This window comes from Lichtheimia ornata (genome assembly GCF_029851405.1).
Source record: "Lichtheimia ornata isolate CBS 291.66 chromosome Unknown scaffold00014, whole genome shotgun sequence".
Taxonomy (NCBI): Eukaryota; Fungi; Mucoromycota; class Mucoromycetes; order Mucorales; family Lichtheimiaceae; genus Lichtheimia; species Lichtheimia ornata.
In genome coordinates, this window is record NW_026695334.1 from 346,362 (window position 1) to 359,747 (window position 13,386).

General features: G+C 42.8%; 4 protein-coding genes across 4 annotated transcripts; 1 reads left to right on the top strand and 3 right to left on the bottom strand.

Moving 5' to 3' along the window:
* Positions 1–646: 646 nt before the first annotated feature.
* On the top strand, positions 647–1,768 carry O0I10_004092 (uncharacterized protein; the record flags this gene model as incomplete). The annotated part of the gene is made up of 6 exons (XM_058484157.1): positions 647–736; positions 790–855; positions 920–993; positions 1,063–1,165; positions 1,240–1,535; positions 1,609–1,768. The coding sequence occupies 6 exons, from the start codon at positions 647–649 to the stop codon at positions 1,766–1,768; spliced, it is 789 nt and encodes a 262-aa protein (XP_058345145.1).
* A 250-nt stretch (positions 1,769–2,018) lies between these two features.
* On the bottom strand, positions 2,019–6,113 carry O0I10_004093 (uncharacterized protein; the record flags this gene model as incomplete). Its single annotated transcript, XM_058484158.1, has 23 exons — positions 2,019–2,162; positions 2,224–2,264; positions 2,331–2,438; positions 2,506–2,675; positions 2,738–2,829; positions 2,885–3,052; positions 3,120–3,184; positions 3,248–3,337; positions 3,398–3,459; positions 3,519–3,582; positions 3,644–3,961; positions 4,017–4,131; positions 4,188–4,313; positions 4,379–4,515; positions 4,571–4,805; positions 4,878–4,936; positions 4,995–5,069; positions 5,134–5,263; positions 5,330–5,416; positions 5,469–5,710; positions 5,775–5,907; positions 5,976–6,025; positions 6,083–6,113. The coding sequence occupies 23 exons, from the start codon at positions 6,111–6,113 to the stop codon at positions 2,019–2,021; spliced, it is 2,742 nt and encodes a 913-aa protein (XP_058345146.1).
* A 340-nt stretch (positions 6,114–6,453) lies between these two features.
* On the bottom strand, positions 6,454–8,625 carry O0I10_004094 (uncharacterized protein; the record flags this gene model as incomplete). The annotated part of the gene is made up of 4 exons (XM_058484159.1): positions 6,454–7,161; positions 7,221–7,488; positions 7,547–8,153; positions 8,223–8,625. 4 exons carry the CDS (start codon positions 8,623–8,625, stop codon positions 6,454–6,456), a joined length of 1,986 nt encoding a protein of 661 aa, XP_058345147.1.
* A 969-nt stretch (positions 8,626–9,594) lies between these two features.
* O0I10_004095 (uncharacterized protein) lies at positions 9,595–10,544 on the bottom strand (the record flags this gene model as incomplete). The annotated part of the gene is made up of 3 exons (XM_058484160.1): positions 9,595–9,923; positions 9,988–10,186; positions 10,245–10,544. 3 exons carry the CDS (start codon positions 10,542–10,544, stop codon positions 9,595–9,597), a joined length of 828 nt encoding a protein of 275 aa, XP_058345148.1.
* Positions 10,545–13,386: the final 2,842 nt, after the last annotated feature.

The following is a 13,386-nucleotide window of genomic DNA, read 5'->3' on the forward strand; positions in this document are numbered from 1 at the left end:
GATGATGATACAAAGAAGGAAGGACAACAACAACAGCAACCACCCTCATCAGAAGGATTACAGGCTCTTTTGCCACGGGGTCTTCTAGTTCATTGTTTGGAATCACGTCACAAGTGATCAAGTGAGTACCCAGGGCAAAAAGGTCTTTGCCACGTTTGTATACCCACGCGATTGTTTTCCTTTAGTTTGCTTTAAATGACGTTTCACAGCTTCCTCTTGTCATGTTATTACTACTTTTGATGATTACTCTTCCTATGCATTGCACAAGGAACATTATGTAACTTTTTGGAATTGCCTCTTTGCTGAACAAGTACATGGATTGATAAGCTTATTTTGGATGATGATTGGATTTAAACTGCTGGTGGGGGATTTAGAGACTCACATTCAAGATAAGACAAAATGACAATGCATTGGCAAAAGTAGCGGGCATGGATGTGATTGGATGCAACCAATTAGCTTTCGTGCCGTGGCCGATATTCTTTGTGTGCCTTCCCCCACCAACTCCTTCTCAGCTTCCACTTAGTCTCCTACTCCTTTGTTCTCTACTATCTATATCTCTATCTCGTAATCGCTTCATTGTCGCTTATCAAACTTTTACCTTTCGAGCATCGACCAATCGACTTTGACAGTCAACCCAATCGCGGCCATGCCTTCTCCCATCGAGACGTGGTACACCGATATCCCTCCCATTACGCGCATCTATATCACTGCCTCATGCTTGACCAGCCTCGCCGTCGTAAGTATTTGGTAATCTTGGTCAAGTTTATTTTTCTGACAACAATTCTATAGCAACTGGGTCTTGTTCATCCTTTACAACTATGGCTCAACTTTGATAGCATTATCAATGGACATCAGGTAAAAAGAGACAGGGAATACGACATACATGGATGGATGGATATTTACCTTTGATTCGTATTAGTGGTGGCGACTCGTAACCAATTTCCTCTATTTCGGCCCATTATCCATTGATTTCCTTTTCCACATGTTCTTTCTGTAAGTAGCAAGAAGGAGGGATCTGATAGCGTGCAAGTGTGTGTAACCTATCCTTTCTTTCTCTCTCAGTGCACGGTATTCAAGGATGATGGAAGAAGGCTTCTTTCGAAATAAACCGGCAGACTATGCATGGTTATTAATATTCTCGGCAGCATCACTCATCTTTTACTCGGTAAGTAGATTGGGACTCCCTATCTCATACATCAACATCTTATTCATTGTCCAGCTTGATGAATTATCCTATAGACAATACTACCATTTGCATACATGCCATTTCTTGGATCTCCATTAGCATTCACCATGGTGTATATCTGGGCAAGGAGGAACCCCTATGTACGACTCAACTTTCTCGGTCTATTATCCTTCAATGCACCTCATTTGCCATGGGTGCTTTTATGTTTCTCGCTTCTTCTTGGTGGCCAATTACCAATGGGTGATCTTTTGGGTATTGCAGTCGGTCATGTATATTACTTTTTTGAGGATATTTGGCCAAGAGATCCAGCAAGTGGGGGTAGGCGATGGTTGGAAACTCCAAGGATTATGTAAGTCATGGATCAAGAGAGAGGTAACAACTGGGATAGTATCGTGCTCACACACACACACACACGCACATAGCCGTTGGCTTATTGAAGGAAATCGACAACAACCTGACAGCATTGATATTGCAAACGAAGAAGAAGAGGAGGAGGATACCACGGCGCATCATCAGGAACCTTCGGATGAACAACAACAACAACAACAACAACAACCAGTGGCAGGTCCAGCAGCCGAATAAACACCCACCCCATCAGCATCGAGGATCAAAATGACAAAACGTTGCAGTCATACACACAAAGATAGCACTTGTCGTCATGCACACACACTTTTACACATTTACAAACACGAGATACGCGAATTGGATGGCCATGGATGGCTTGGTTGAACGAGATACACACGTCGCGCACATGAATGGATCAGCACAGAAATACCAAAACAACAAAATAGACAATCAAATCAATCTTTTCTCCCCAACTCATTTATTCGTCTTATAAATCAAGGAGTTCTTTGAGATATGGATTGGAATTCACTTGCGACGTGTACTTGGCTGCCACACTTTGAATGTTATCTTGTAATGGTTCCTCTACGTTGGCAAGCTCTTGTGCCACATGTTGTAATAACTTTTCGCCATCCTGCAAACAAAAAGAAATAAATATCATATCATCATATCCAAGCCTTTCATGGCGGTCTTACCTCAACCTCTTGTTTTGGATGCTTTTTAGCCACCTCGTCTTCTATTAGATAGACATCTTGTTTGAATATCACAATCCTATATAAAAAAGAAACCTTGTGATACTTACCTGGTCGATCTTCAAGTTCAGATGCTTTACGCTTGGCTAAATTGACAACATTTTGCGGGAAATTGGCCATTTCAGCAACATGGATACCAAAGCTTTGATCACAAATGCCTACAAAAGGGGTGTCTTGTTACTCTTCCGTCATAGCCTTCATCACCATCCCATCTCTTTTTTTTACCTTCAGTCACTTTGTATAGCAATGTGATGCTGTTACCACCTGTTGGGTTTTGTCGAATATCCACCGCTACATTAAGATTCTTGACATGGGGTACGGTCTTTCCAAGATCAGTCAACTCGTGGAAATGTGTTGCAAAAAGCGTGAATGCCCGAATTCGAGTAGCAATATACCTAAATCATCTTTGAGCAAAAGGCACTCACTCTGCTTTTAATTGACCAACACTACAACTTACTCTGAAATGGCCCATGCCAAACCAAAGCCATCGTATGTACTTGTTCCTCGACCCAATTCATCAATAATAATAAGCGAGTTGGAAGTTGCAGTCTATAGCGATGGATGAGTTGTATGTATCTTTTTATCAAAAGCGATCACAACTTGCCTTCAAAATGGTGGCTGTTTCAAGCATTTCCGCCATGAATGTCGAGACACCTCTCAATTGGCTATCACCCGCTCCAACACGTGCCAGGATGCAATCGAATATACGAAGATGTGCCTCGCTGCACGGGACGAAGCAGCCGATTTGTGCCATCAATGCAATCACACCAATCTACCATCATAGTTGCTGCGTCTTTAGCCATGTTGTTCCCTTATGGTATCCACCTCCCTTCCTTTACCTGTCTAATATACGTTGATTTGCCACCCATGTTTGGACCTGTGATGATCTGGAATTCTGAGTTTCCTATGAGGGGTATAATGCAATATGAGTTATTTGATACACAACTTCATAATTTGCTGTTGTTACCTTTTTGCATGGATACGTCGTTGGCAATAAACTCAACGTCATCTTGCATCTCAAGACATGGGTGTCGAGCATCTTGTAATACAACATCACCTACAAGGAAAATGGATGAGTTGTGCATGTCCAAAAAGAACGTGTCAATATCAACTCTACCTGACATTTGCATTTGAGGTCGGATATAAGGTGCAGGCGCCATGATCGATACAAAAGCAAAGCTGTGTATAAAGGTCAACCAATGCATCGTACATAAGCCATGAACCTTGTTCTTTCTTACCTGAGAAGCACATCCATATGAGCCAAGACACCACCCAACAATTCAAATGTGGTATGATAGTGTGCTATGTAGGCATGTTGTCAATGAGAGTGTCGAGGTAAAAGGGGGTGGATGATGATACTCACCAACTTTTTCGATCACATCCTTTACCAACCTTGCTTGGCATCGATCGTATTCTGAAGAAGCATCGCTCCATTGTGTATTGAGATTCTGTAGTGCGTTTGTGGTGAAAAAGGTGCCTGACTTTTGTGTGCTGAGTTCCATATATCGACTCTTATTTCGCAACTTGGATGCATCCGTCCTGCTCACACGAAGGCAGTAGCCGTAGGTGCTGTGCTTCTCAAGCTTGAGCTTTTTCTCAATGTCGAGGCCGAGTTCATGACCCACTTCCATGTGGACATTATCCATGCCATCACGCACACGATCCATGTCACTTCGAAGCCCTATCAAAGGTTTGCGTGTCAATCAAGGAAGCCAACAATGATGGAAAAGAATTACTTTGTAGCTGAGGATCAGAGGCTGGGTTGATGCGGAATTCATGATTGTCGACGGCATCCAAATCAATATGATCCTCAATGAATTGTCCAAGATCTGTCAAATTCTCGGCATATTGCTGTGATTGCAATTTGTAATGAGCATCATCGTAAAAAACGTCATAGCTTTACATACTCTAATGTTGACAGTGTACGTCTCGTATAACAGACTCGCTTGTTCCTCGTTTTCAGGCTTGTTTGATTCCAGGCACAATATGATAGCAGGCAAGCGAAGGATCACTTGATGGATTCGGACGACATCCTTTCATCAACAGAGAGAATGAGACATGGTGAAATGATAATAAAAGAGATAAAAGAAAACGCTACCTGCAATGTGGCAATGCCTCGTTGAAAACGTTTGGATAGTCGGTGCAAATCAGGAACGTATTTCAGGTGATCATTGTGAAGGGATTGGCGTAGCTCTGTGCCTCCATAAAACATCTCCACAAGGTCGTGTCGTTTTCCTATGCTTGATGTCAATGCATTTTGACGTAGTACAATAGGCACATCCAAGTTTACCAATTTCTCCAAGGCTGAGAAGAGGTTGTTTCAACCATTGCATAAGTAATCGGCTTCCTTGTGCTGTTTTACACTTGTTGAGTAGCCCATAGAGACTCATTGTCTTGTTGGATCCTTCTCTTGGGCTTGGCATAAGATTGAGGGCTGTAAGAGCTGATGCATCGAGTCGCATATACTGAGAGAGATCATGATGTTGAAGCTGGTATTGTTTGAAATTGGTTTCATCTGACAGGAGCTAAAGGATGGATTTGGTAAGTAAACATTATCCTAGTAAGATCTCCCCCACCCATCCACGTCGTGGTCTTACAGAGAGATATCGAATAAGGCATGCACAAGATGCCATTGCGCTCTTCATGTCGAATTCAGCTATGAAAAGAAAGATTAGCGTATGCCAAGCCATCATGTATTGTGTTGTGTGACATACGGCGTGCAGCAATAGAGATATCGCCTTGCAGTAATCGATTAAGATCTTGCTCAATGTCCTTGGTATGAAAGTCAGCTATGTGGGAAAAAAATACGTTGAGATGGGCCATGCATGATTGAGAAGTTGACACCAAGGTTACCTCGTTTCCTCTCCGTTACCACAACACCACATCGTTCGAGGACACTCGTAGCCTTTGTTACATCGTAGTCCTTTCTTCCAGGATTTTCAACCATGATACACTCTTTGACACCAAGCTGGATCACAAGGGACTATCATCAAAGAAACATATTAGCATGATCCTCCGGCAGGGTAATATATATAAAACATCATCCTACCTCAAAGTTGGAATAAATCTCGTTATCAATGAACTGGCACACACCAATCTCCTTGCTACTGGCATCGGCAAAGGACACACCTACAGTCTACATCTCGTCAATAACAGCAGCGTTGTTTCCTTGAGTCCTTCGCTATTACCTTACTGTCACCGCTTGCTGCTATCCATGCCGCCATCACGACTGGCGAAACCGTCATGTTGGTATCAACGAATAAAAAATCTTCCACATCTTGCAAGTTTCCAGGTGATGCTTTGCGCTCCAATTCCCATTGTCCTCCTCTTTTGGGTATCCAAACTTCAATACGTTGTTGCTTGTTGAGTAATGCATCTCTCAGAAATCCCTCGGCAGCGTTGCTGGATAGTGTCGTCGTTGGAAGCCCATCTAGCCCAAAGGATAGATATACGTTTATAACTCATAAAGAAAGACTTGTCGCTCTAAAGCTTACCACCCCAATACTTCACCACTGTTCGTGTCTTGAAGACGTGCTCGGCAACATACTGGGCGCTGTCACCATGTACTGTATAATACTTTCGTTGATTGGCTTCACGCTCGAAAAGTCGAATGGTGCCCTCTCCAGCCTATTGGAAACCATATAATTAGCGTCGTGCATGCTGATACCAATGTCAATGCAGGATAACGACTGTACCTCGTCGAGCTTTCGAAAGAATGCCACAAAGTTTTGCTGTTCAGGCTTGGCTATTCGTCAATGAGCATGAGTGGGTGGAACATTGCAATGTCTTTATCCTTCATTACCGAGTTCCTCGATAGGAGAAGCGTCAGTCATAGTAGTTGTTCAAGCGTGCAATAGTAGTAGTAGGAGTAGTTGCAGAAGAATGAAAAGCAGAACGCGTTTTTTATACAGCGCGCTTTCTACGCGCCTCCTTCTTTTGGAAGTCCACTCAAATTGACAGCTTATCATCACATGATGCTACTACATAAACTTGGGTTCATTCAATATGATTTTTTTAATCTTTAGTTTATATACAATGAGGAGAAGGGTGTGTAAAGATGCATGATGTGTACAGGATATGAGACGTGGATGAAGTCAAAGGGTGTCGAAATGAGAGAGAGTGAGATGAGGAAAAGGAATGAAAGTGTGTGTGTGTGTGTGTTTAAACATCTCGTCAATTGGCAGGACTTGTTCCAAGATAGCTCCAGAAGCCACGTGATGAAACCCTCATCATATCGTGGATACTCACGATATTCCTCAACATTTCACGCAAACTCCAGTAGCCAATCCTTTTCAATCTCTTGTTGTGTGCTTGCTGATCCATGGTCAAATCCACAAATCCTTTGCCAAGTTGCTCGCTGACATGATCAATAAGCGTCGAGTCATAGCCGGTCCATGAGCCATCGAAGTTGCTAAGGTCAAGCACCACACGACATTTGATAGGAACAATGGTCTTGTTGCGGTTGATGTATGCCACCACTGGACGCACCATAGCATTGTTGATATAGCTCAAATCAGGTGTCGTTAATGGAACAGAGGCTTTGGTATCTTTGAAACGAAAATCGATATCCATCACAAACTTTTTGGGTTCTTCTTTTTTGAGGTGTTGTTGATCTTCTTCCTTGTTGGAATTGCCCCCACCCACAACCAAAAGATCGTCACTGTTGCCAGCTCCAAGCATGACGGGTTGTGGTAATTCAATGCTGTCCGTGAGCTCATAGACAAGCTTGCGTAAAAGCTCCGTTGAATCCGCTTCAGATGCCTCTTGAGGAATATAAATATCAGCGCATGTATCAACGATACCAGACGTGATCCATCCAGGAGGTCCTTCCAAACCACGGTTGATATGATCAATGTTGACACCATCAATGCGTATACGAGACTAGAGTCATGCTCATGTTAATAAACAGCCTATACAAGATCATCCAACTTCCAACTTACTTTGCGTTTATAACCTTGTTTTCGCATACCCTGATCCGTCAATACACCAAATTGAGCTGTTTCACCACCAACGACGACACCGTTTGGATCGGGTTTAGCAAAGGGATAATAGTGGTATATATCATGACTACGAAAGCCGACTTTTTTGGAATCGATGTGTCCTGATTGCTCCAAGATACTCTTTTCAAGTTGTGGTGTATGTACGCTGAAAAGACACTTGTCAAATGCACCCACGATGGAAGTTGCACAAAGGATGTCATAAAAGAGCCTATATACATTACCCATGTTAGAGATGTTGTTGGTGCGTTGCTATCAAGAGTGCTTACCATTGTTTACGGAATTGATCTAATTGCGCTTGGAATATGGAGATTGGATAAGGTCGAAAGCCATTAGGTTGATACACCGTAATGAGAAGATCTTCTAGTGTGAACTTTGCCAATTCAAAATCACCAGGCGTGTATTTGTGTCGTGCAGCTACTGGATCGTATTCTCCGGTCCATCGTACATGACGTCTATCCACTACACCACGCACGCCTTTGACATCGGCACTTTGCACCAATCCTTTGCCATCCATCCATCGTAATAAACTCAAAGACACCTCGACACGTTCAAAGGTCAAATCGAACCACATATAAGTGCGCAAGACTTCATTGTCCTTTTCATCATCATCGAGATGGATTCCCGCCAAAGGATCATCAGCATCGTTGTCGTTGTTGTTGTTTTGGACCACTACGGCTTGATCATCTGAGGTTTGTTGTATCATGGCAGCATGTCGTTGAAACTTTTCACGCTCGGAACGAGGCATCCGATAAATGTGCACGTGATTGAACCGAATCTTGCCATCTTTCCAATTAGGCATGATAGCTGATTCAAATACCACTGTAGCGCCTGTTGCTGATGTAAGATACTGTCCTATACGATAGGCGATCCATTCTAGAATAAAAAAAAGTGTTATAGACCTATACGTATCCAAGGATATCCCCCCATCAATACCACACTTACCTTGAAATTGACGCGAGTTGCCACCCAACCAAAGCACCAAACTGAAAAAACTAGTGGTTCCCACCAACAGCCAAAGACTTTGTCCAAGAAAGAGCCACGAAAACATGGCCGTGATATCGTTCAGTGTCCACGGTCGCATTTGCCGCATAAGAGGGTACTTGATTCGAATCTTGCATCGCTCAAGGAATCCACGTGCTTCTGCTAATAACTCGTCCTTTGTTGGCCTGTTGTTGACGGCTGTTTTGTGTACTTGGCGAAGCTGTATGCAGACTGTATCAGGGTTGTATGCAAAGAATCCACCGGGTGCAAGCGATTTGTATAGAAAACGACGTCGAGTATGTATGGATTGGGTAAAAAGAGGCCGAGCACGTTGAAAGAAACGACCTGCTTTAAGTGCATTCATTCTTTGTGTCGTTGGGCGCGTGTTGCTCTCCCCGGTTTGGTCTTTGGCGACAGTTGAATGTCTATGTTGTTGTTGTTTTCTTTGTAGTGAAACGAACAGAGACAAACCATGGTGGCTCAGCCTGGCCCTTTGGTGAAATTGTGCAAGCGGCAAATCGCTTATCCTGGCTAGCATGTGATTATACAAATAAAGATGCTCTCTCTTTCTACCTATCTATCTATCTTTCAAACAAACATCATTCTAGCTTGTATTATCCTTTCTCTCTAAATTCATTGGGTCGTATGTTGCGAGACTCGCACATGCGCTATTACAATAAACACTTTTCAACAGCACCACGCATGGCTGATGATACTATTATTGAAAGAGGAGTATTGAATGGATAGCTAAGCTAGTTAAAAGATACTTTTCTAAAGTCATTGGGAGTGAATGAGATCCATCCACGGCCCATGAACAGGCATAGTCTCCTCATGTGATACACTTGACCCAAATCCTAACACTCTGCAAGATCGGGGTATGATTTGCATAGCCGATTTGAAAGCACGGGCCATGTGTGATATGATGGGACGAGGTGGGTGTGCAGCTCGCTTATAGTGAAAGTGGAGCATTGTGAGGAATACCAATCATAGAAGGATCAGTGATATCGATTTAGGCGTTTAGGCAGGGTTAAAAGAGAGATAATGCATACATTCATCCACCTAAACGGGGATCCATCATTACTGCGTACATCACACAGGCGCTACTAACTTTGATCATGTCAATTCTCGCACTTGCTGGTCGATGTGTGTAAGTACATTCGTTGTATCTCATTATCCCCTCCTATGTATATCCTGTGCATCCCACATTAGATACTTTTCTATCCCATATATGCCGCCCATTCAATAAACAAGGTGCCCACATTATTAGAAAGCGTGTTAAGAATGTTTGTTATTGCATAAGGTATAACAGAAAACAAATTATCTGGTACTACTATTAACCTCCTCCACTGCTGCCAGCAGCTGCGCTTCGTTGTTGCCTTGCAAGGCTCTCTTGCTGAGCGCTTGGAAATTGATTGAAAGCTGTATAGGCCTCTGCAGCCAATCGAGAACTCCAAGGTGTGGCGAGTGTCATGTAACCTTGTCCCATCTTTGCATTCGAGATTTTTGTGCTCCACTTTAGATCGCCTCCTTGTGCGTCCAAGCAATAAATCATTTTACCACATCCAACGTAGACATTGTGTTGCCGATGGTATTCGGTGGATGGATCAACAAGCGCTGTTGGGATCTTGTAGCCTCCTTTGGGACATTTGAATCGCCATAATTCTAGAAGAAAAAAGAAGGAGGGGGTCAACATCATGAACATGGCTTGCAATGTTGCTATGGTTACCTTCTCCTGTATCTGCATCGAGACCCATACATTTGCCATTGGTACATGCGACAATCACTGGCTTTCCGGAGTTTGATCTTGTTTCTTCTTGATATTCAGGGAGGGCATCATCTTGATCACTATTTCGTTGGCTGCCTTGATGAGGGTCAAGGATACGACTAGGTGTACTGATAGTCCCTACTTCCTCATATCCACATCCCTACTCTCTCATTGTATGAGCCTCTTTTATCCTTCACCTCCTCACGTGTTATTCTTACCTTCATTTTGTTGATCCAAAGCTGGTGTCCAGTGTAGAGATCCAAACAAGTTGTTTTGCCGTTGCCAGCAGCTATCACTCGATCATAGTCTGTGATGAAAAGAGAAACGACACCACCTGCAGCACCGAATTCAGCTCGCCATAACCTGCTGCCATTACGCTTGTGGACGGCATACACCTTGCCATAGGTAGCACACACCAAAATGTCATTGCGTTGGAATGAGGGGGTTTCAGTAATCTCAACAGACTCGCTGTCAGAATCAGAGAAGCCGGCTTCTTTTTTCTTTGAAAGTGAAAACATGTTTTGTGGAATGGTGAATGTGATAGCTGAGAGCTTATCAAGAACAAGAACCCTTTTATATCTGTTACGTCGATCTGCATGCTCAGCCCGAAACGGAACTGCTCAGCAGATTAGGCTGTGTCACCTCATCCTCATTTCATCATCAATGCTCGATCATCAAATCAAGCTTTCAAGTAACACAAGCGTGGCTTTTGTATTCTTCCTTTCGTCATAATCCATAAATGAGCTAGTCAATCATGATCGTGTTATCAGTGGATGCAAATATAGATGTGTTGGAAAAGAGATTGGTTCTGCTAAGGATAGGGTCAAGTGATGAAACATTTGGATCAACAAGGACCATCCCTTCTTCTGATCCATGGATGATACGGGAAGAATAGAAATCATGATCAACAATGGGATCCTCCATCTCATGCACCAAAGCAATACGTATTCAGATTACATCCATATGCATAAGAAGTTGTATGTATTGAAGCAAGATGCTACGCGTAAATAAAGCTACTTTTATAAATGGCTCTCTGTTGTTGCAAGACAAGTTGCTGCAGGATACTAGAGACAATGGCGTGTATGCTTTGTTAAATGGCAACTGCTGGAATGAACGCTGTTACGCTTGGTCATGGTATAGGAGTGCACAAGAGAAGGTGTTGTAGTGGGAGTGTATACACCATGGAGTTGCCATTCAGTCAAAGACTTTCAGATCGAGTCACCTGTAGGATTGACATGATGGGTTGAAGCAAGGCAATCGTTGACAGGTGCTGATTGTATTTGAATGGGGCAACAGTTGAGAATGGAAGGAAGAGACAAACAAGGTGGGAGAGTGGAAGAGCTGGAAATTAAGTAGGTTGATCCGATGTTGAATGGCATTTCTTTGTTTGAACGTTGATCAGCCAAATCACCTCGAATCAAGAAGGTTCAATGATAGGAATGCTGGGCTGGAGCAAGACAATCGTTCGTATGCATTGAATTAGGAAACAAAGATGATTGGGAGGAATGGGCTATCAAGTGGCAGTTTACGTATCCATACGCTCTGGAACTTTCCTTTTTCCCTTTTTTCTTTTCTTGCTTCCTTCACCAAATGGTTGACTTTTCTCCTCATCGAGGTTTTTAATGCACCATTCATACATCATAATCTCTCTTTTATGTATACATTTCGTTTTGTCAATGGGTCGACCGCGTGCCTAAAGGACTATGGTCATTTAGTACCCAAATAAAAATATAACTTTTCACCTGGCAGTTTACGTATAACTAACCAGATAAATTTTGCTCATTTTGGATGATACTTCTGTGTTTGAGCATTTTTCAGTCAAATCCTCTCGGATCAAGAAACTTGAATGATGGGCATACTGGGCTGGAGCAGGACAATCGTTCACATGCATTGGGTTGGGCAACAAAGGTGAATGGGAGTAATGGGCTGCTAGCTGGTGTTTTGAACAATTCCTAAATAGTGTACAAGTATCATGCATCGCCTGTGCTTAATGACTCAAGTTACACAAACACGCCCTCTGCATCTTTTGCTCTATTATAGTCATACTACTTGGACATTAAACAAAGACCACTTCTCATATAGCATCACGCTTACAGCATATGTAAAACATAAAGGTGCCTGTATCTCCAAACTTTACAATCAAACGTGGGCTCTTTAATAGATCAACGTGCTCGGCGGGGTGAAAGCGATCTTGTGTCAAACTATGAAGTCCATCGTGGCCAATCCCAGATTTCGCAATGTCGCCACCAGCCAAACTGGATCTCGGGGTCGACCTCTTCGACGACGACGACCAAAAATATTTTTTGGGCTGTTTGCGACATTGAACGTGAAACTTTCACACAAGGTGCTGTTGGCCAAGCCGAGCACATTGCTCTATTTAAAACCCCACGTTCGATTGTAAAGTTTGGAGATACAGGCACCCTTTATGTTTGTGTGCGTGATGCTATATGAAGAGTGGTCTTTGTTCATTGTGAAGTAGCTGGATTCTGACAGAGCAAAAGATGCAGAGGGTCGTGTTGTGTAACACAGCTACGTTTGCATGAATGAAAGGGTCTGTATAATTACTTTATGGACGATCTAGGAACAGGCATGTATTGGTAGCTAACGGCCACTTTTATCCAATCATCATTGATGCGAGATCCACTGCATGGGAACGATGCCCCTGCTCCAGACATTCATTTCCATGATTAAAGTAGGTTGATCCGAGCTGATTTGGCTGAGCTACGGTCAAAGAGAGATTACTCAATCCATACATCAGCATACGTGCGAATGTCTCAGCTGATTAATCCTTGTTCGACCTTAACTCAACCAAATTTTTTTTTATAATAGAGAAATATACACATATATATGGCACAATCAACACACACACACAATAAATATATATATATATATATCCAATTATATATTTTTTTCACACATTCTTTGGATCTTTTTTTTTTTTTTTTTTTTGTTTAGTTACACGCCGCTTCAAATTTTCGATATTTCATTTCTTCTTCTCGGTCATGTTCATGCCACCGTCAATAAGCCATATCATTTCGCTTCTTTTACTATTATTTCCGCATGCCACAAACCCCCCAGGGGAATTTTCTCTTTTTCACATCTTCCGCCACGCCCACCGGGGGGGGGGGGGGGCCGTTAGCTACCAAATACATGCCTTGTTCCTAGATCGTCCATAAAGTAATTATCCATTGACCCTTTCATTCATGCAAACGTAGCTGTGTTACACAACACGACCCTCTGCATCTTTTGCTCTGCCAGGGTCCAGCTACTTCACAATGAACAAAGACCACTCTTCATATAGCATCACGCACACAAACATAAAGGTGCCTGTATCTCCAAACTTTACAATCGAACGTGGGA